The sequence below is a fragment of the Cibotium barometz genome, chromosome 59 (assembly GCF_041138505.1).
Source record: "Cibotium barometz isolate CiBa-2024 chromosome 59, ASM4113850v1, whole genome shotgun sequence".
Lineage (NCBI taxonomy): Eukaryota > Viridiplantae > Streptophyta > Polypodiopsida > Cyatheales > Cibotiaceae > Cibotium > Cibotium barometz.
Genome location: NC_141104.1, coordinates 7908525 through 7928898, shown reverse-complemented (window position 1 = coordinate 7928898; position 20374 = coordinate 7908525). Strand labels below are relative to the sequence as shown.

Genomic DNA, 20374 nt, shown 5'->3' with positions numbered 1-20374 from the left:
GGATCATATAAGATAATCCCTCCCAAAGCTTCATTGTGAGCCTTCCTATAAGAACCATCAAAAAACATGGTAAAATCACCTTCCATCTTTGCATCTTTAACTTCTTCCATCTTTGGTTGTACCTGTTTACAATAAATAGGACCCTCCTTATAAGTGAGTATATCTACAAGGGTAGCTCTAGTTGACTTAGAAAAGAATATTCGAATTCTTGCAACTCCACAACCCATTTTATCATCCTTTTTGACAAAATTGCATTGTTTATAAGCTGAGGAAATAAAGCATAGCTAGTCAAGAACACAAAAGACTTTGGAAGGAGATAACGTCGAAATCTCCTACAAGCAAAAATTACACTGACCATCACCTGCTCTGCTTCACTGTAGCTTCTTTTCACCTCAAGTTTTACCCTGCTCACATAGTAGATGGGCCTCATGTAGAGACTCCCTTTCCTTGTTGAAGCAAAACTGCACCTACAGCATCAGCACCTATTGAAGGGTTTACATAAAAATCTTTGTCCCAATTTGGAGCTTGCACACATGAAAGGCTACAAAGCACTTCCTTGACTTTGTTGAAGACTTCCTCACATTCATGGGTCCACCTAAGAGGATCATGCTGGACAACTTCTTGGAGAGGATACAAGACTTGAGAAGCCAGAGAATAAAAATCATTACTTGCTTTGTGTCCTTGGGAGGAGATAAAAGCACCAAAGCTTTCACCTTATCATCATCTGCCTCAATACCATTCTCTGAAAAGACATGTCCAAGCAATTTTGACTTTACGTTGAGCAAGGAAACACCTTTTTGGGTTAAGTTGACCACCACTCCTATCCAATCTTACAAATGTAAGCTTCAATCTTTCACAATGCAAAAGTCAACTACTATAAAGGCAAATGTCATCAATGAAGACCGTAATGAACTTCCCAAGATAAGGTGCAAGCATAATATTAATTCTCCTTTGAAAAGAAGAAGACCCATTTGTCAAGCCGAAAGATAATACTTTGTAGCAGAAGCAACCCCAAGGTGTTATGAAGGTGGTTTTCTTTGATCTTCAGGAGCAATCTGGAGTTGAAAATAGCCTGAATAACCATCACAAATGTTGCATCTTTCATGACCTGCTACTGAATCCAAGACTTCATCTATATAAGGAAGAGAACAATGGTCTCTCTTTGTGGCTGCATTACGCGGCTTGTAATCCACACAAATCCTCCACCTTCCATCCTTCTTTGGTCGAATGACAATTGGATTCACCCATTCAGAAGTGGTGATTGGGTAGATAAAGCCAGCCTTCAATAACTTCTCCACTTCTTCCTTTAGTGCATCTTTTCCCAAAGGCCTTAGCCTTTGACATACTGGCTTGACACCTACTTTGAGTTCAATATGAAGAGCCTCTCCTTTGAAGCCCCGAATCTCCTCATAAGATGTTATGAAAAGATTAGGAAACTCTTGGGGATATCTTGATCTTTAATTCTGATCTGGTAGTATCCAGATTTGAGATCTATCTTTGTGAACATTTGGGTTCCACTTAGCCGATCCAAAAGTTCATCAATCCTAGGAATATGATATTTATTTTTGACTGTTAACTGATTTAATCCACCGTAATCAATACAGAGTCTTAACGTTCCATCTTTCTTTTTCTGAAAGAATGGACGCACCCCAAGGTGAAACACTAGGTCTTATGAATCCTTGCTCTAGCAGCACAGTTGTCTTAACTGCTCCTTTAGTTCTATGGCTTCTGTAAAACTGGCATCTTGTATGCATGCTAGGCTATTGGCTAAGCTCCAAGAGTTAGCTCTATCTCATGATCTACTTCACGAGTTGGAGGCATCTCGGTCAGCTCTTCTAGGAATATATCAGCATACTCACTTAGCCATTCTGATTCTTTAGCCTTGCATTTTCTGTCTACTGGACTGATTTTAACGACATAAGATTTTGTATTGATGTTGTTCAACAGAAGTAAGATTAGTACTTAACATTTTGTCAACAAAGTCTTCCTTCACATCTTTTTTGGGTTCAAGAAACTCCTCAAACTCTTCAGAAGATCTACTCTCATTACCCATCACTTGTCCTATGTTTCCTTCATTCATGGGTTCCAAGGCAAACATGGCTACATCAACATCACTTGAACACAAACTTGTGCTCCCCTCGTGACTATCTCTTTCTCTTTTTTTCCAAGAAAAAGATCCTTCTATTAGTTAATGAAAAACAGCCACAAAGGGCTAGATACAACCACAAAGGGCTAGATACAAATTCGCCTCATATCTGGGGCCGGAATCACATGATCATAAGGGGAAGAGACCCTTCTCCTCTGGCTGGCCACTCTGTTAAGAGAAGGCTATCTCATACAAGGGGGGGAAACAACCACACAGGTGGTCTGTAGTGCCAAGTGGGATCACCGCCTCTATCTATTCCCCCAATGACCACAAAGGATATGAATGATGTCGAGCCAAATGCTCCTGATGGACTCAGCAGGCGAAGTATGGGTACCCTCGATGGCCTCGCTGCATCTAGCTCGCCAAATGTGCCAGGCTGCAAATCTCTCATCTCTGGCATGACCTGGTCGCCAATGATCTATAGGTGGGACTGTGACTAGTACTCCCGAAATACAATGGTGAGAGACCTGAAGAGCTAGCCCTCCCCCATCCTCCTCATAAGCCCTAACCACCACAGCCTCTGTGACCCAAGTGACAATGGCCCATGTAATGATCTGGGTCAAGGTCCTGTCCATAGTGAAGATGCGAGAATCCACTGTTAGATCTGCTGAGCCTTCCGGCAATCCCAAAGACAGTGTCGCTGAGACTCCTGAGGGTGCCACACCGCGGGCAAGCTGCTGACCTACCTCCAACTGCCAGCCGAGTGCCAACTGCCAAGCTCTTGTGTGCCATCAGCCAAAGAAAGAGGGTGATCTTTCTAGGCCGGAAACTGCCCATAGACTATTCTAGAAATCTAAAAGGAAATGCGGTGAGAGCCCCTATGAGACTACCAATGTGTTGTTGCTGCCGGGGCGCCATCAATCTCTGGCATCTGCATCCTACAGCGGAGCTGTGCAGTATATTCAAAGAAGGGGGCATCCAGAGTCTCCTCCCGATCAGCGGGGTCATGCCAAATCCATTCACGGGTCCCATTGTAGGCGCATGAGGGGTCAGCACTCCCATATCCAGTCGCCAGAATCTCTCCCTTGCCACCTTGGCCAGCGGTGGGTCTATGTGCCACTCCCGTGCCCAAAAGCAAATCACCCTCACTCTCTCCAAGGTGCAACCCATGAAGTCCTCTATGGGAAGCTCGGATCTCTCAAGTCTGCCATGGGATCCAATAGAAAAAGTGAGCAGACCACTGTCCTCATCCACTCTGTGAACCACCACGAGAATATCATGTCTGGTAAACACACCTAGCCACATTGGGGGGGGTTGGGTCTAGGATAGGAGTCAACCACTCCTGAGGGATAGCTAAGTCGATGTTGATGCTGAGCCTGTCTCTACCCCAGGTCCCTGTCAGGCCTCTCTCCTGCACCTCCGAGGGTAACTATCTGTGTGCGATCCAATCTCCAAGAGACCTAGTTGGTCCCATGCTTAAGGTGCCCCATGATACATGTGATCGGGCCCCCAACATGTGGCCACGAGGTAACCGGATCAGGGGGTTCCAGACCAAAGGCTGCTGAAGCCGCTCCTCTGAGGCTACCGGAGCGATTTGTCTAACGGCCACCCTGTGATGATCCCAAGCTCAAAGTAAGCTGGCTACAAATCTGTGCTCAAAAGTTGGACTAAAACCGGAGGGCCGCATCTCTGTGAAAATCGATCTAGTACTCTACGGCCAAGGGCCCCCAAGACTCAAGGTTCGGGCTGAAATCCGGGCCAATAAGAAATCCTTCTAGGGCTCACCACCAGGAAGGAGTCCTCTAACAATCAGCTTGCCCAGTAGCGGCTCTGAATAGCAGGGTCAATGAGGCCTATCCCCCCTCTACAACGTGGCTGCATGATTACTCTCCAAGCCACCTTGGCCCTAGTTGGCCTCCCGTCACTGCTGGTCCATAAGAAATTATGGATCAATCGTTGTACCTGGCCAAAACATGCTCGAGAGAAGGCCCAGCACGAAGTGATGTACCACATGGTGGCATGAAGTACCTGGTTCGCCACCACCACTTTACCTGCTAGGGAGAGCTTTGAAGAACTCCAGTCTAAGCGGGGCGAGCTGCTACTCGGGAGAGACATCAATGCCCACCTGGCAACCAAGATAGCAAACTCGAGTGCCCCTCGGGATCCACTGAAAAGCCTCAACCTGGTGCCAAGTCGGGGCGGGTGCTGAGCCTATCCAAAAACCACACGAGTTGTGCAAGTTGTTCTGTGCTCCTGATGTGCAGCTGAAAATCTCGATCGCCTCCGCGAATCTCTGGAGATTCCCCACATCTCCTGACACGAAGGCTGCTGTGTCGTCTACAAACTCTGAGTCAAGCAGGTCCTCCTACGTGCGGAGGGGAAGACGCAATCCCTGAAGCCCAGTCTCCTAGGCTGAGAGAAAACTACTCATGGCCTTGGTGACGAATAGGAAGAGGTAAGGTGCCAAAGGACAGCCTTGCCGAACCGAGCGGGAAAGGGGGAATCTATCACCACGGGCTCCCTAAATGAGAACCTAGCTGTGTGATGCTAAGTAAAGTCTTGAGACTCCACAAATCCACTCCATGGGAATCCCATCCGGCTCATCGTGCCCTCCAAAAAGCTCCAATCCACCCTATCATAAGCTTTCTCAAAGTCTAGAAGTAGCACTATGGGGTCCTGCTGCCGCATCCTGGTCGAAGCTGTCGTCTCCCAGAAGGTGAAAATGTTGTCCAGAATGCTCCAATCTTGAACAAAGCTAGTCTGAGTGTCGTGAATCGAATCCGGGAAAAAGGGCTGAAGTCTCCTACTGATGGCCTTGGCCAAGATCTTATAGCCGGTCCCTAGAAGTGTGATGGGTCTCCACTACCAGATCTCCAATCTATCACCACCCTCCTTGAGAATCGAGTGAATCAAGCCCTCTGAGAATCTCTCTGGCATGGCACCTGTGAGCATAATCTCATGGAAGGCAGCTTGAAATGCCTTCCATGAGGTCCCAATGACGAAGAAAAAAATAGACTGGAAGCCCATCCGCTCCCAGGCATTTGCCCCTAGATAATGCCGTCATCACCTCCGCCAACTCCTCTGCTGTGAATGGAGTCAGTAAGGAGGACCAAAGAGAAGGGGGAACCACCTCTCTCGTGTGTCGCCTAACCCTCTCGCGCGCATCCATCACCTATGGGGATAATGGGGCACCTGTGAGAAGATAATGGAAGAAATCCATGGCAATGCTCCTGGAGGAAAAGAATGTCAATAGGTCCCCCCACTAGGGCTCTCTGAAGCTCTCCTCTAAGGACCCCTCGTCTGTGAAAGCATTGAGGCCTCCCTAAACCCTGTATGTTCCACAAGACTATCTGCATATCAATCTCCGTGTGAGGCGGAACTAGTGGAACTGCCCTCCACTCGAAGAGTCTTGGGCGAAGGTTTAGACGGGGAATAATCACAATCCATCCTGCGGCGAAGGCACGCCAAGTGGGCACAGATCCTGTCCTCCATGTGACGCCACTCGTTCCAAGCGCGAGAGTATGCGTACTCCGGACTCCATCGATCACAATGGAGGTATCTCTAAGAGGGTGGAAGAGGTACTGCGACAAAAGTATGCATGAACACAGAGAGCAGCACCTCCATGCTAGAGGCCACCGTCTCCCCGTCCAAGTCTTTGCGAGCTCAGCCTCCAAGCTCCATCCTAGCCAATGGCCGTAGATGAGTGAGTATGTCGGTGATGCGAAGATCGTGAAGATGATGACATAGCTCAACTACTTGACCCTGGATGGCGGCAGTCACAGACTCCGAGTCCCACTCAGTCCTTGGAGCTACACTCAAAGGGAAAGAGAAGATCATCGCGCCATTCTGTGGCGTAGAAGGTCTGGAGTGGTAGAAGACCACACATATCCGAAGAGGTGTTGTTGTCTCCTCAAGCATATCTGTCCCTTCCGCCAAAAGACAACGGAAGAAACTATAATCCACCGGCTATCCTAAGATCCTGGGGGGCCCACCTAGGGACTCTAGCGGGAGAGCCCTCACAGGGGAGGCGGCAATGGTCATCTCAACCGGCTCAGAGAAACGGTGAATCAATCGGCGAACGGAACTCGCCCGTTGCCTCCGCTCCAAGTCGGGGGGCTGCTAGGGGACGACGGGAGTGCTTTGGAGAGGCAAAGGGAGGGGGGAGGGGGGAGGGTGGGCTCCGATGCAGAGGACGGGGCTGAAGAAACTGTTGTGGGCAAAGACGGGGCGAGAAAGGAAGAGGCGGCGCGGGGGGTTTGGGGGGGGGGGGGTGGAGGCCGGAGAGGGGTGCTACTGGGAGAGATCCATCGAAGAGGAAGGCTACTGGGAGAGACTCACTAAGGGCTTAGTGGGGTCTATGGGCTTCACTGGACACTGAGAGTCGGCAGAAGGCTCTCGACGGGGAATCGGTCCCCTCGCCAAATCGGAGGGGCCGGAGGAGCCAGCTCAATGACTGGAGGGAGCCTGTCGCCAACTGGTGGGTGCTATGATAAATGCTCATAACGGTTCTCTAACAGAACTGAATCCTCCTGTGCTCTGCCAGCCTAGCACACACGCCAACGACACTTAGCCCTGGTGGTCAGCTAATGGCCCGGGTGCGAGCAAACCGTCCGCCACTCTCTGGTAGCTGTGTTGTCCACTGCCGGAACCTAGTGCTCCGTTGCTTGAGAATCTGCCGCTCTCTACCCCCTGGTGAGAATCTGAACGGGATGGAGCGGGGAGGGAACCGCTGGTGGCGGTCTCCTGGACTGACGTCGAGGGCAAGCTCTGGCTAAATGGCCCATCTGCCTGCAAATGAAACATTGTCCTGGAAGGCTTGAATACTCCACTCGCTGAAGAATGGGGTCTCTCCGGAGGCATGGGATAGATATAACGTGGGGCACTGAATCTGGTAAGGCAACACAGATGCGGAGGGATGGAATCTAAGTTGCCCGTGCAAGGGCTGAGGCAACTGTGGGGAGGGATTCCATCACTCTCCCGATGGCACCACCAATCACGAAGAAGCAGAAGGTATTCCTTCCTAAGGCCTGAGAAGCAAACTGTCATTGGGGAGCCGTACATGCCAGCAAGTAGGTTAGACGCAGGATCGAAGCCGTGCTGCCACCACGCAAAGAAGGCATGTGCTATACGCAATGCAAGGGAACTCAACTGCATGACTCAATCTGACGTCTCCGACGAGTCGAACTCCACCTGGTAGTAGCCACGCCCCAAAGGGTGAATGTCTGAGATCTTTGCACGTCCACCAATGAGGCTCGCCTGTAAAAGATCCCTGAGTTGTCCGCGCGCGGGGCGGCTACCAACAACTTTGCAAACCAAGGTGGAGGCCTCTAATGTTGCAATAGTCATGGCGAGGATCTGAAGGTCAGCTTCGGACAAAGATAAACAAGCAACAGCGGCCTCGGTCAGGGTTGACAGAGCGGCTGCCATGGAGTCCTCCTTGAGGGATAAGATGAGAAAATGCCGAGGCTTGTCGAAAAAGAAAAAACACCCCAAAGCACCCGAGGGAAGAGGGAGAGGAAAGCAAACACGGAGAGGGGAGCGAGGAAACAGAAAGAAAGAGGGGGGGGAGGGGCGCTGCAATCGGGAGAAAAGAGAGAAAGCAAGGAAGGGAGGCGGAAAAAAGGGGGAAAGGGGGCGGCGCTGAGAGGAGAGGGGGATGCGGGGCAACAACGAGCAAAGAGGGGGGGGGCAGGTGTAGAGGAAGGGGCAGGCGGCGAGAGGCGCAACGGGGCTGGGCAGGAAGAGGCATAGAGAAGGGGGGAAGGCGGGCAGCATGGGAACAGGTGTAGGGGGCGACGGGCAGGGAGGCAAGCGCACTGGGGGCGGGCTGGGGGCAAGCGCAGGGGACGGGAGAGTTAGGAGGAGGGCCACAAAGCACTGTGATGGGGAGGTGGGGCACAGGAAGCGGACCGGGGGGGGGGAGCTTTTGAGAGAGCCGCCACTATCTCTTTCACTTTCATCCTCACTCTCAGTGTTTTTTCCTTCCTCTTTGTCATCTTCCCCTAACAATTCTTTGTCAATCATACTAAACTTTTTTCTCATTCTTTTTTTATCATAAAGTGTAACTGTACCCTTTTCCCAATCTTAAACTGCACCCACTAACCTAAGCCATGGCCTTCCTAAAATCAAAGGAAAAGCACCCAACCCTGCAGGCATAATGTGACAATTCACTTTTACATTAACACTAAATACTTTTACATCAAGATCCTTGAGAATACCTAAACACCTTACTTTACCATGATTTGCAAGTCGAATCCTAAACCTTGAAGCCCCACTTGTTTCTAACCCAAGCCTCTCCACACAAGACTGTGTAATTACATATATCTGTGCACCCCCATCAATGTATGCTTATCCCATACCTTGACATTTGTGCCAGACATCAATAACTGGGCATATATCGGGAAGCTTCTCTAAGGAGTGCACCTTGACAATGCCTTTCCTTGGTTCCTTGCCTTTTGGATTTACCAACCTTTTCCACTCCCTTCTTAGTCTTGGACAGAGCTCCATGAGTTGGCCATAAGGTATGTGCACCTTCTTGTTAAGAAGATCCTCCTTTAGCACATAGTTTGTTTGACCTAGTTTGTTTGACCATCTCCTAGAGACAAATCTGATGCTTGATAGTGTCTTCTAGGTTTGGTTTTCTTCTTGCTTGTTGATGCTTCTTCTTGTCATTTCCCCTTCTTAGCTTTTGCTTGGTCAGCTTCAGATTCTCTCTAGAGTTCTTTTCACAAGCATGACATGAAGCTCCTGATCTGTGGTTAATTCTTCCACTTGTATCGAGCTTACAGCTGCTTTGCCTTTCTCCTCAAGTGTCAAACCACTAGAGCTTGGCTGGTCCTTGATTTCCACTGCAAAATCATTACTTCGATTAGGCAAAGCTGATGGTAAAGGGTACATATCTCCTCCCCTTCTGGGAGGCTTATCAGAATTAGGGCTTGTATTGCTCCATTCAACACAATTAAAACAGTTGTAGGGTTCAAACCTCCTTCTAAGCATTCCCCTACCTCTACCTCCACCATTTCCTTCACTATGACCTTCACCATATGCTCCATACCCTAGACCAAGTGGCCTATATCCTCTGCCGCTTCCTCTTCCACCCCCTAGCAGGTTCAGGCTCAAGTTCTTGAAGAGGCTGACTACTTCATACATTTCCTTTTTCAATTCATCATCATTTTGATTCTTTACTAACAGTTGGGGTGAGGTTTGCACTAAATTCTTCACTTCTTCTTTGACCCTCTCTTCTATGGTCTCCACACCATGACGTACTTCCTTCCCAAGCTACCCCAACCTAATCATCTTCCATTCTTTCTCCCTCGCTAATGCTATCCGCTCAGGCCTGATCTGCTCCTTAGAAACAATCCAAGAGGTTCCTAGATAGCCTCAAACACCAAGCCAAATCAGTCCCACAAAACAGCCCAGAAACTTCCCTGAGATCCAGTCCCAGAGGCGACCACTGCTCACAGTCAACTCGAAGAGCGAGAAAAAAACAGTGACAAGAGAGTTACTGATGGCCTGGGTTGTAAACGAGGGGAGAAAAGACTTTGTGCAGCCTGCTGTCCACTGTTCGACAGCGCAAGGGGGAGAAAGGACTGTCCAGCCTGCTGTCCACTGTACGAGCAGCGCAAGGGGGAGAAAAAACTGTATGACCAGCTTCTGGAAAACGACCAGCAAAGAAAAAGCACACAGCTGTACAGCTAGTCTATGTCAACCAGCAGAGGGGAGGATACTGCCACTGTACGGCATGTTCCTTGTGAGGGTGCTGCTGTACGACCAGTCCTCTGCAGCAACTAGACGAGAAAAAGAGAGAAAAGCTACTGCTTCTGCACCGCCAGCACTCCAAGGAGAGAAACGTGCTGCTGCCCAACGATCTGTATGACCAGAAAACTGGGAAGCGAGAGAGAACGCCGTCTGCTGCTGATGGTACTGTATGGCCAGCGAATCCAGAGAAAAGCACTGCTGTCCCCCTTCTTTGTGTGTATGCGCATCACTTCTCCTCCTCTTCATAGAGTCTACCCCCTCTATTTCAAGCATATGCTTGCTTTTCCCATCGCTAAAAGTGGCAGCCTCTCCAAAAATACCATAAAAATCCTCTTTTTGGGAGTTCAAAACAGCCGCCATATATATATATATATATATATATATATAAAAGCTTGCAAGATCCATGCAAAGCTAGGCACCCACTTGAAGTGTTCACACACAGCTTAAAAATTCAGGCCCACTTCATTCATGTATATGCTCCTTGTCCAAATCCCCATATGTCCACCCACTTATAAATAAGTGTGAACAAGTATCCTTATAAACCATATAAGTGAGTAAAATCCTGTAACCTTATGTCATGTAATCTGCCTTCAGATAGAGATGCCAGATAAGCCTTCACACAAGTTCTGCGAGACAGGACTTGGCTTTACACAGGCCTCTTTCATCCTATGACTTCGCTGCTTCTATGGAAAACCCATGTTCACACCTTGGCTCAAATCAGTGTATGAAACACTGGTCAAGACTGGATGGGACCAAATGGTGACATCCCCAATTGTCTCATGAGACAGTTGTCCGCAACTATATAAACTTAGTACGAGTGGAAAAATACCCTTCAAGTATTGCAGATGGACTAACATAATCTGATTATTAAAACCATAATTCCAAATCCATTGTAACCATAGAATACTCGGCAAGAGTATGAAGTGATTGCCAAGGTTATTAGTCCTGAGACCATGTCAAGCTGCATTTGCCATACATGTACTGTCATGTCAGGCTCTATAAGCCACACATGTTCTGTCACTCGTAAGGCACACATGTGATGTCATGTCAAGCCTCAGAAACCATACATGTTCTGTCATGTCAAGTTTCACAAGCCAGACATGTCTTGTCATGTCAAGCCTCACGAGCCACACATGTCCTATCATGTCAAGACTCACAAGCCATACACGCTCTGTCATGTCAAGCCTCATAAGCCACACATGTCCTGTCATATCAAGCCTCAAAAGCCACACATGTTCTATCATGTCAAGCTTCACAAGCCACACATGTGCTGTCATGTCAAGCCTCAAAAGCCACACATGTTTTGTCATGTCAAGCTTCACAAGCCACACATGTCCTGTCATGTCAAGTTTCAGAAACCATACATGTTCTGTCATGTCAATTTTCACAAGCCACACATGTCCTGTCATGTCAAACCTCAAAAACCATACATGTTTTGTCATGTCAAGTTTCACAAGTCACACATGGCCTGTCATGTCAAGCCTCAGAAACCATACATGTTCTGTCATGTCAAGTTTTACAAGCCACACATGCTCTATCATGTCAAGCCACAAAAACCATACATGTTCTGTCATGTCAAGTTTCACAAGCCACACATGCTTTGTCATGTCAAGCCTCAGAAACCATACATGTTCTCTTGCCAGTCAATGGGCTCACACCAAAGTCCTTGGGAATCCATCCACATACATGCAAAAGACATAAACTCTTATTGACATGTCAGTGGGCTCACACCGGAGTCCTTCCGGGGGTCCATCCACATACATGCAAAAGAGATGTGAAATCCTTCTCCTCAAAGCCACCACCGACACGCTATTGTCCAGGACAACCCTACATATCTTTGACCAACCATCATACAAACGTAGAATACCTGCCATGTGGTCTCAAAACATCTCATAGACCAGAATCAGCCAATCCATGATACTGATAAACAATTCATAGTTTTGTAACTGCATATACGACATATTCTAGCATCCCATACCACCATAATGCTCCCCATATGAGATCCTTGTGTAGGCGACAGTTCTAGCATCCCATACTGCTAGGAGCCTCCAATACACAAGACCAAAACCATAAACTATTTATCAAAACCATAGAAAAACCTCTTCCAGAATCAACAATTAGTTATAGGCATTGCGGCCATAGTACAAGAAAGTAGAGATCCATTCCAAAAAAACTGAAGACGTTGCTGCCTACAACAAGAGAAATCTCTGCTTTCCTGAAACACACTCAGACGAACACACTTGCTCCTTGTAATTTCATGTGAGGGTGAGTTTGCTTAAAAACCCAAAAATTCTGAGTATATACAAATATTGCTTGAACCAAAAAGTACAACTTACAAATAAGGTAGTACTTAACCAAAAAGGAAGCATGATCATCGGAGGATCCCAAAAAGTATAGCTCAACTAGAGGCCACAATATCCACAAGTAGGGGAAAACAGTAATGGCTTTTGGGTTTCCTGTAAACTGTGGGGACCAAGAATCTGATCAAGTTGGAACCCAACACCGTTTTTAACTCTGCACTTTGGTTTTGTTTTCTTTCAAGAGACTTCCTCAAAACCCTAAGAAAGATCAGGAGTCCTCTCCAAATCCTCGTGCCTATCCGGAGGAGTCATCGAAGAAGATCTAGCTCTCTTCTTTTCGTAGCAGGAGTTTTGGTCCAAACCCTCTGGTTGTTGATTCTTGTACCGTAGAGGAGGATCCGGAATGATATGTTGGTTAGCAGAATTGACCTCGATATCCCCGTTCTCTCAAAGATATCTGTAAGCGAGATCTCTGGGGTTTCTGCATAAACTTAAGCAAGATCCCCAAAGATATCCATAGCACCTTGATCTCGAGCCACTCTGCCTTGTAGAAGCCTATTAACATAAGGGTCCCTTCTATAGAGTGTCAATAAGGCTTCTTTGTCAGCCAATCGCTTCGACAGTTTATCCAAATTTCTCACAAAGGGACTGTTGCTGTTTGTCAAGAGTCTTATGAAATATAGTAGTCATCTGCTCAAGCAGCTTGTCTGGATTATTACCAACAAAGCTGACCTGTCCATGATAGGGAAGCTATCGAACCCAGATTCCACCAAGATCTTTTCCTTTCCAAGAGTCGTTGTCAAGCCTGCTGTGCTAGAAAGGTTGGGCTCTGATACCAATGAAACCGGACGGGAACCCAGAACAATGAACAGACACTTCAGATGACAGCAAAGATATGAAAACACAGTAGAAATAACCATAAACAATGCTTCACGGAACACAACACTAAGCCGGAACGGCCGGCCCCCCATAGGAACTGCTTTATTCCAAAGAATAAACAGATACAGATAAACCAAGGTGCGGGTGCAGTCCTGCACCAGATTTTCCACAAAGTTCACATGAGATAGTGTCCAAGCTCGCTTCACAAAGTTAAAGAGCCTCAGCCTTCTGCTATCCGCTCAGGCCTGATCTGCTCCTTAGAAACAATCCAAGAGGTTCCCAGATAGCCTCAAACACCAAGCCAAATCAATCCCACAAAACAGCCCAGAAACTTCCCTGAGATCCAGTCCCAGAGGCAACCACTGCTCACGGTCGACTCGGAGAGAGAGAAAAAAACAGTCAAAAGAGAGTTACTGACGGCGTGGGTTGTAAGCGAGGGGAGAAAAGACTCTGTCCAGCCTGCTGTCCACTTTACGACAGCGCAAGGGGGAGAAAGGACTCTGTCCAGCCTGCTGTCCACTGTACGGGCAGCGCAGGGGGGAGAAAAAACCGTATGACCAGCTTCTGGAAAACAACCAGCAGCAAAGAAAAAGCACACAGCTGTATGGCTAGTCTATGTCGACCAGCAGAGGGGAGGATATTGCCACTGTACGGCCTGTTCCTTGTGAGGGTGCCGCTGTACGGCCAGTCCTCTGCAGCAACCAGACGAGAAAAAGAGAGAGAAGCTACTCCCTCTGTACTGCCAGCACTCCAAGGAGAGAAACGTGCTGCAGCCCAACGACCTGTAGGACCAGTAAACTTGGAAGCGAGAGAGAGAATGCCATCTACTGCTGATGGTGCCAGCGAATCCAAAGAAAAGCACTGCTGTCCCCCTTCTCTGTGTATGCACATCACTTCTCCTCCTCTTCATAGAGTCGACCCCCTCTTATTTCAAGCATATGCTTGATTTTCCCATCGCTAAAAGTGGCAGCCTCTCCAAAAATACCATAAAACTCCTCTTTTTGGGAGTTCAAAACAGCCGTCATTTATATATATATAAAAGCTTGCTAGATCCATGCAAAGCTAGGCGCCCACTTTAAGTGTTCACACACATCCAAATCCCCATATGTCCACCCACTTATAAATAAGTGTGAACGAGTATCCTTATAAACCATATAAGTGAGTAAAATCCTGTAAACTTATGTCCTGTAATCCGCCTTCAGATAGAGACATGCCAAATAAGCCTTCACACAAGTTCTGCGACAAGACTTGGATTTACACTGGCATCTTCCATCCTGTGACTTTGCTGCTTCTGTGGAAAATCCCCGTTCACACCTTGGCTCAAATCAGGGTATGAAACACTGGTCAAGACTGGACGGGACCAAATGGTCACACTTGCCATTTCCCAACAGTCCAAACTTCTCACACCACACTACCACACCTTCTTACCATTCCCGTCATTGGCTACCTCAACTTCCACACGCCCACGCCATGCTTCCTTTGCCATCCCTCAGTAGGCAACAGGCTACCATCCACGCTGTGCCCATGTGCTTACTAAATGATGCAGGCAAGAACCCTCAGAGGCAACTGATTCCTTGCTCACGTCATCCCATGCTTGGCAGCCATGCCATTGTGATCTTCCACATCGGCCGTCGGATCCTCCACCTTCACTATGAGCTACCTTAGTCTCTTTTTTAAAAAATCGAATCACCCCCCAAACAGAACATCATACTAACCCTTGTTCACATACTTAAGAGGCAATTTCACCATGCTAACCCAAAATCTCATGTGTCCCAAAAATAAATACCCCATAAACTTGTCTGAGTAATATACATGTTACCCTTTGAGACTACCAAGTTACTCTCCCAAAAACAATGCTTGAGACCATCAAGTACCTCTTCCATTGTCAGTTGTGAACACCTCCAAGACATTGCTGCTGCCAAGACCTTGTAGTAGGATATATAAGCCACATCAAGAAACTCCTGGAAGAACTGTCATCATGGCTTGAGCTCAAACACATATACCACTCATGCAAGCAGACGATGCTATAAGGATACAAAATGTAATGATGCAAAACCAAGACACATCCAACTGACAAAGGAAACATGCCATAACACCTACTCTAGATACAAGCCAACTATCATTGCTTGGAACAAAAACACCAGAATACTACACATATATACATGTTTTTTTGGTTTGTTTTCTCAGCCTCACATCGTCTTTGTTCCTTTTGAGGCTGCCACGTGTGTCTGAAGCTCGAACTCGTATCTATAAATCATGTAAAACACGGGACTATTGTGTTAACTCCGCAATGGAGCTCCCCGAGGTAGAGATCTAGGAAGGAATCTCAATGATAACTAGTGGAGGAAAGGGGGGAGGAATAGGTGACGAGGTATCCTGAAGAGGTATCCGCTTCTCCAAGGCTTGAATCATAGCCTTGTACTCGAGCATTTGTTCCCCCTCTTGCGTTATGATATGCATAAATTCCTGGAAGATGGCTTGCATTTGCTTCTTGATGCAATCGCTCTACAAAAGGAATTGTTTCTTCAGGGTGGTCTTGTGTTCTCTCTCATCATCAAAGTTCGCCATAGTGGGAGTGGTCAAGTTTTTCCCCGACCGAAAATAAACCATCCACTATGTGTGTGGGAGACGTTTCCGGTCGCTTCTGAAGGCTATAAACCAACCGTCCTTCAAGGCTTGAATCATAGCCGTGTACTCGAGCATTTGTTCCCCCTCTTGCGTTATGATATGCATAAATTCCTGGAAGATGGCTTTTCTCTACTAGGAGCTTGGCTTCTTGATGCAATCGCTCTACAAAAGGAATTGTTTCTTCAGGGGTCTTGTGTTCTCTCTCATCATCAAAGTTCGCCATAGTGGGAGTGGTCAAGTTTTTCCCCGACCGAAAATAAACCATCCACTATGTGTGTGGGAGACGTTTCCGGTCGCTTCTGAAGGCTATAAACCAACCGTCCTTCAAGGGACATGAGTCACACCAAAATGGGGAGTGCTACCGGCATCTATAAACCAACCACACAAGCGAAAAAAAAAAATCTTTCTTTTTTCTTGGCTGAATTTCTTCACCAAAAGGCAAAGCTCTGATACCATTGTAACATGTGGAACCTTGTAGACGAGGATTATACTTTGATAAGTACCTTTCAGCCCTTGGTTCTTGACAATAGCACAATGTAATGACATGAGAGAGAGAGAGAGAGAGAGAGAGAGAAAGTTGAATTAACGTCTTCAAAAGGCCAAAAGGACCTAAAAGATCAAAAGGTTACATCATATTCATGAGGTACATCATCCTGGGCACAAAATAGTAATAAAGAAAGATAACAAAAATCTAGAACTATAAAATCTGATCTAGGTACATGAGCAGAGAGAGAGAAAAGAGAAATACACAGGACTGGATCCCGAATACCCTCTGAAGGGCCCCCACCAAGGGATGGTGTATTTACTTTATTGAATGTGTAGAAAAAGACTGATTTGGGCTGGAAATACAGACTGAAGTGATCTTCTACTGAGATGATCTTGGCTGAGTGTTACCTCTGCCCTTGACCTGCTTCAACCACCTTGCAAGAGCAATCCCTTGACTATACTAGCTTGGAGACTCTAGCACTTGTAGAAGAATGCGATAAGAAGGCCTTAGGCTTCCTACTGTTTATATAGGACTCTACACTGCTGGTCGGTTTGTATTAGACACTGTCGGCTTGTATTTGCTGCTCCACGACTTGATTAAACACCAATAAATCAAATGCCTTTTCACACGTGTGACTCATGGGCTGGCCAACAGGCCCCTGCTGCTGGCCGACTGGGTGTGTATGCCCCTACAGGCTGCCGCCTTGCTGCTCAGCCTTCCTATGGCTGGTCGCTTGGGCATAGGGGCCTCCTTGGCCCCTAGGGTAGCCCCTAAGGGCTGCCCACCTTGTAGGCAAGGTCTTGAAGCCTTATGGGGTGGCCCATAGGGCTGCCTCTTTGCCCAGATGCCCTCATGCATGCAACAAGACTCTGACTCCTAGATCTAGTGTCCCAACCAAAGCCTGGTACACCTCTACAACATTCCAGAAGATGAACCTGAGTGTAGAACATGCACTACTTCCATGTGTGGGACATGCACACCTGACCATGGCCATGTAAAGGACTTGTACACCTGACCATGGACTCTAAAGTGGATCCCTGGCTAACTCGTCCCAAACAGGGGCTCACAAGGGGCCAGTTACCACTCTAGGTCTTGCACCTACTATACAGGTATGGCCATGTGGCATCCAAGTGCAGGATGCACGTGACAAAAGAGCAGCCCATAGACAAACACCAAATGATAGCCCATAGTCCATTGCCCCTAGTCCAATCACATACATACCTGAGCAACCCGAAGCCCCTAGTCCCCTGACATCATCTCAGGGTTGGGACAAGACTACCAACATACATACATGCGATTCTCCTACTTTCTCATGCAATCTGGTTTTTGGCTCAATTAGGGAACTTAAATGCACCAGTTACAATGGCGATTTCAAAACAGCTTTCAGGAGGTGAACTGATTACCAGGTCCAATGACTCACAACATCTACAGCAACAAGACCTGTCTTGATTGACCGCCCAGCAGTATTGAACTCCTCTGAATCGCATTTTGTTCCAATATATTTTTCATCAAGTGTGGTGATAAGAATTGTCAGCACAGCAAAAAAAGTTCCATATGCCAGGATCACCCCATAGCCTACACCCTGCCATAAAAGAGAGTAGAAGAATAATGATTGCATGATTAAGAACTGGTCCAAAATTGCATGCTCAAGAACTGAAAGACGCCAGGCTTGTTTGTCGCATACACAATTTCTGTTTTCGCATCTTGCACTGCTTGAACTTTCTAAAAGACTCCTTTAAGTATCTTAACCTTCATCTCTGGACATGCACTTTCACTAATGTATATGGTAGGTGTGTTACATCAAGTTCACATGAAGGGCTATTGGTGAGCCCTAATTTATAAAGGGAAAAATAGGCTATGAGACTCAGGCAAGGTGTTCAAAATGGGTAACAATACGCTGCCTACCAAATGTGCATGTATTTCTCCTTTCTTTCGCCTCCTTGCCTGCCTCTTCCCCTTGGTTCGGATTGCTCCTCATCCGGGTTCAAGTCGGCCTTCTTTTTCGATTATCCGCGTGGTCTCATCTGTGCTCGCTGAAGCTCCCGCCCTCCATCCCTGCTTGCGCTTCCTGCACATCTGCGCCCCCCCACCTGCCTGCCTGCTTGTCGCCTTCTCTTCCCCCCCCCCCCCCGCCTGCTGTTGCTTCTACGCCCCCCTCCCACGCTGCTCTGCCCGCCGCCCCTCCTTCTGCCCCCTCCGCCTGCTTTCATTGCTGCGCCCCCCTCCCTCGCTGCTGCGCCCCCCTCCTCTCCTTCTCGCCCCCCCCCTCCTCGCCTTATCGCCTTCCCGCCCCCCCCCCCCTTCTTCGCGCCCACCTCACCTCTGCAGCGCCCTGACCCCCCCCTCTGCCAGCATTTCTCCTCTCCGCCCCTCTTGCGCGTAGCTTCCCCCCCCCCCCCCCCCCCCCCCCCCCCCCAAGGGCTTCTCCTTCGCCATTTCACCCCCCCCCCCCTCCCCTTTCTTGCTGACTTCCGCCCCCAGGGGGTTCTTTTTTCTTTTTTTCTCCGGCCTTCGTCTTCCGCCTCTCCGTGTGCAGCTCGTTTCTTGCACGATTTCCGCTTTCACCTCGACTTCGCCTCAGCTTCAAACTTTGATGGAGACTCCTCCCGCCCCGCCTCAGAGGGACTCATCCGCAGCCCCCTCGCCCACCCCTGAGGACACCCCCATCAGGCTTTCTCTTTCACTGGAAGAGGAAGCGAGCCTCACCGCAGAGGTGGAACGCCTCCAGGCTCATTCCACCATCTGCCGTATAGTCGGCACTCGCCCCAGCAGAGGGGAGATCCGGGACCTTCTCCAGGCCCGCCTTCTTGCAGATGTGGGCAAGATCCTGGACGTACAGCTACTGGGCCGTGGACATTATCAGATCGAGTTCGAGACCGCCCAGAGCGTGGCCAAGGTCCTTGCCATGAGTCCCCTTGACATCAGGGGTGCTCGGGCTTTTTTCAGACCTTGGCAGCACGGCTTTGACCCAGCAGCGGCTGAGCAGGGAGAGCGCCTTTTTCATGTTACAGTTTGCTTCCCTGGACTCCACCGGGAGTATCTTCCGCTCCTCTCTCGGCTAGGAGCATTGGTGGGCTCGGTACTAGAGACTGGTCCCACAGCAGCTTCAGTGGTGGCCAGAGCAGCTGGGCTACCCTCCGTCAGAGTTTTGGTGTCTGACATCTCCTCCCTTCCTAAGGTCATTCAGCTACCTAGGATAGGGGGGGGATGGATTGATCAGAGAGTGGAGTTCTCGGGGCTCCCGAACCAGTGCTTCATATGCAGGCAGGTCGGTCATCTGGCCAAGGCCTGCCTCGCAGGAGACCTCGACCCTCACCACAGCAGCAGGCCCCTGATGGCCCGCCCACAGATGCGGCACGGCAGGCTGCCTCCGGGACACCTGCTCAGGCCACAGAGACCTCGGAGTGGCAGCCTGGACAGGGGCGCCGCCGAGGGAGACAGCCACAGCAGCACGCCCAGAGACCGCTGCAGCAGCAGCCACAGTCTCAGCCTCACTGGGTTCCCGTGAGGAACAGCTTTGCTCCCCTCCACGAGGAGACACCTGCAGCGACGACTGAGGATCAGGAGATGCCAGCACCCCCTCCTCCGCCCCCCCCACCCCCGTCCCCTCCCACCGCCTCGCTTCCACCTTCGCCTCCTCCCGTCCCCGCTCCGGTTTCGGCAGCGGCTCCCTCTCCACCCCCCTCGCCCCCCCCTCCTCCCCCCCCCCTCCCGCCTCGCCTTCCCGGGAGACCCTGGCAGTCCCCTGGCGTTCGCCCGCAGTCCGGAGGGCGCTGAGCACCGACCTCGCTCGCGCACCACAGAGGAGACCTACCATGCCGATTCGGGCTTCACGGATATCATCTATCCGCAGTCGGCTGAGTCGCCTCGGTGTTAGACAGCGATCGGAGGCTTTCGATTACGCCTTCACTCGGCTTTTTGGAGCAGAGGGCCCCCATGAGCCAGCACCCATCCGAGTTCATGTAGTGATACCTCCGGCCCGCGGGGAGGAGGCACTTGATGCAGCGGTGGCCTTCTCGTTCCCTCTATGTGGCCCTTGCGACCGGGAGTGGACTCTAGAGCTCGCTCTTAGCACTTTGAAGACTCACGCAGTTGAGTTTTCTCATCATGTGAGCGATCTGGAGGTGACAGATGTGATAGGCCGGCTCTGGGAGTTGGCTCATTTTTTCTTGGATCCCGGGAGTGTGGATGCCTCTGGGATTCGTCATTTGGTCGTGCGTATAGTGGCAGATTTAG

General features: G+C 49.1%; 1 protein-coding gene across 7 annotated transcripts in view; it reads right to left on the bottom strand.

Moving 5' to 3' along the window:
- The window catches only part of LOC147605445 (urea-proton symporter DUR3-like), a 120895-nt gene that overhangs the window by 70114 nt on the left and 30407 nt on the right, over window positions 1-20374 (bottom strand). For 3 of the 7 annotated variants that reach the window (XM_086793606.1, XM_086793603.1, XM_086793605.1), the window contains 2 exons: window positions 17542-17720; window positions 14898-14993 (listed from right to left, as the gene is read on the bottom strand). The exons of 1 other annotated variant lie outside the window; for it this stretch is intronic. Coding sequence is in view for 4 of the 6 variants with exons in the window: in XM_086793603.1 (XP_086649729.1) it covers window positions 14898-14993; window positions 17542-17625 (180 nt within the window). In the remaining 2 variants the exon portion in view is untranslated. Of the gene's footprint in view, window positions 1-14897; window positions 14994-17541; window positions 17721-20374 lie in introns of those variants that run through there. 3 more of the 7 variants (XM_086793604.1, XM_086793600.1, XM_086793602.1) reach the window with 3 other exon arrangements.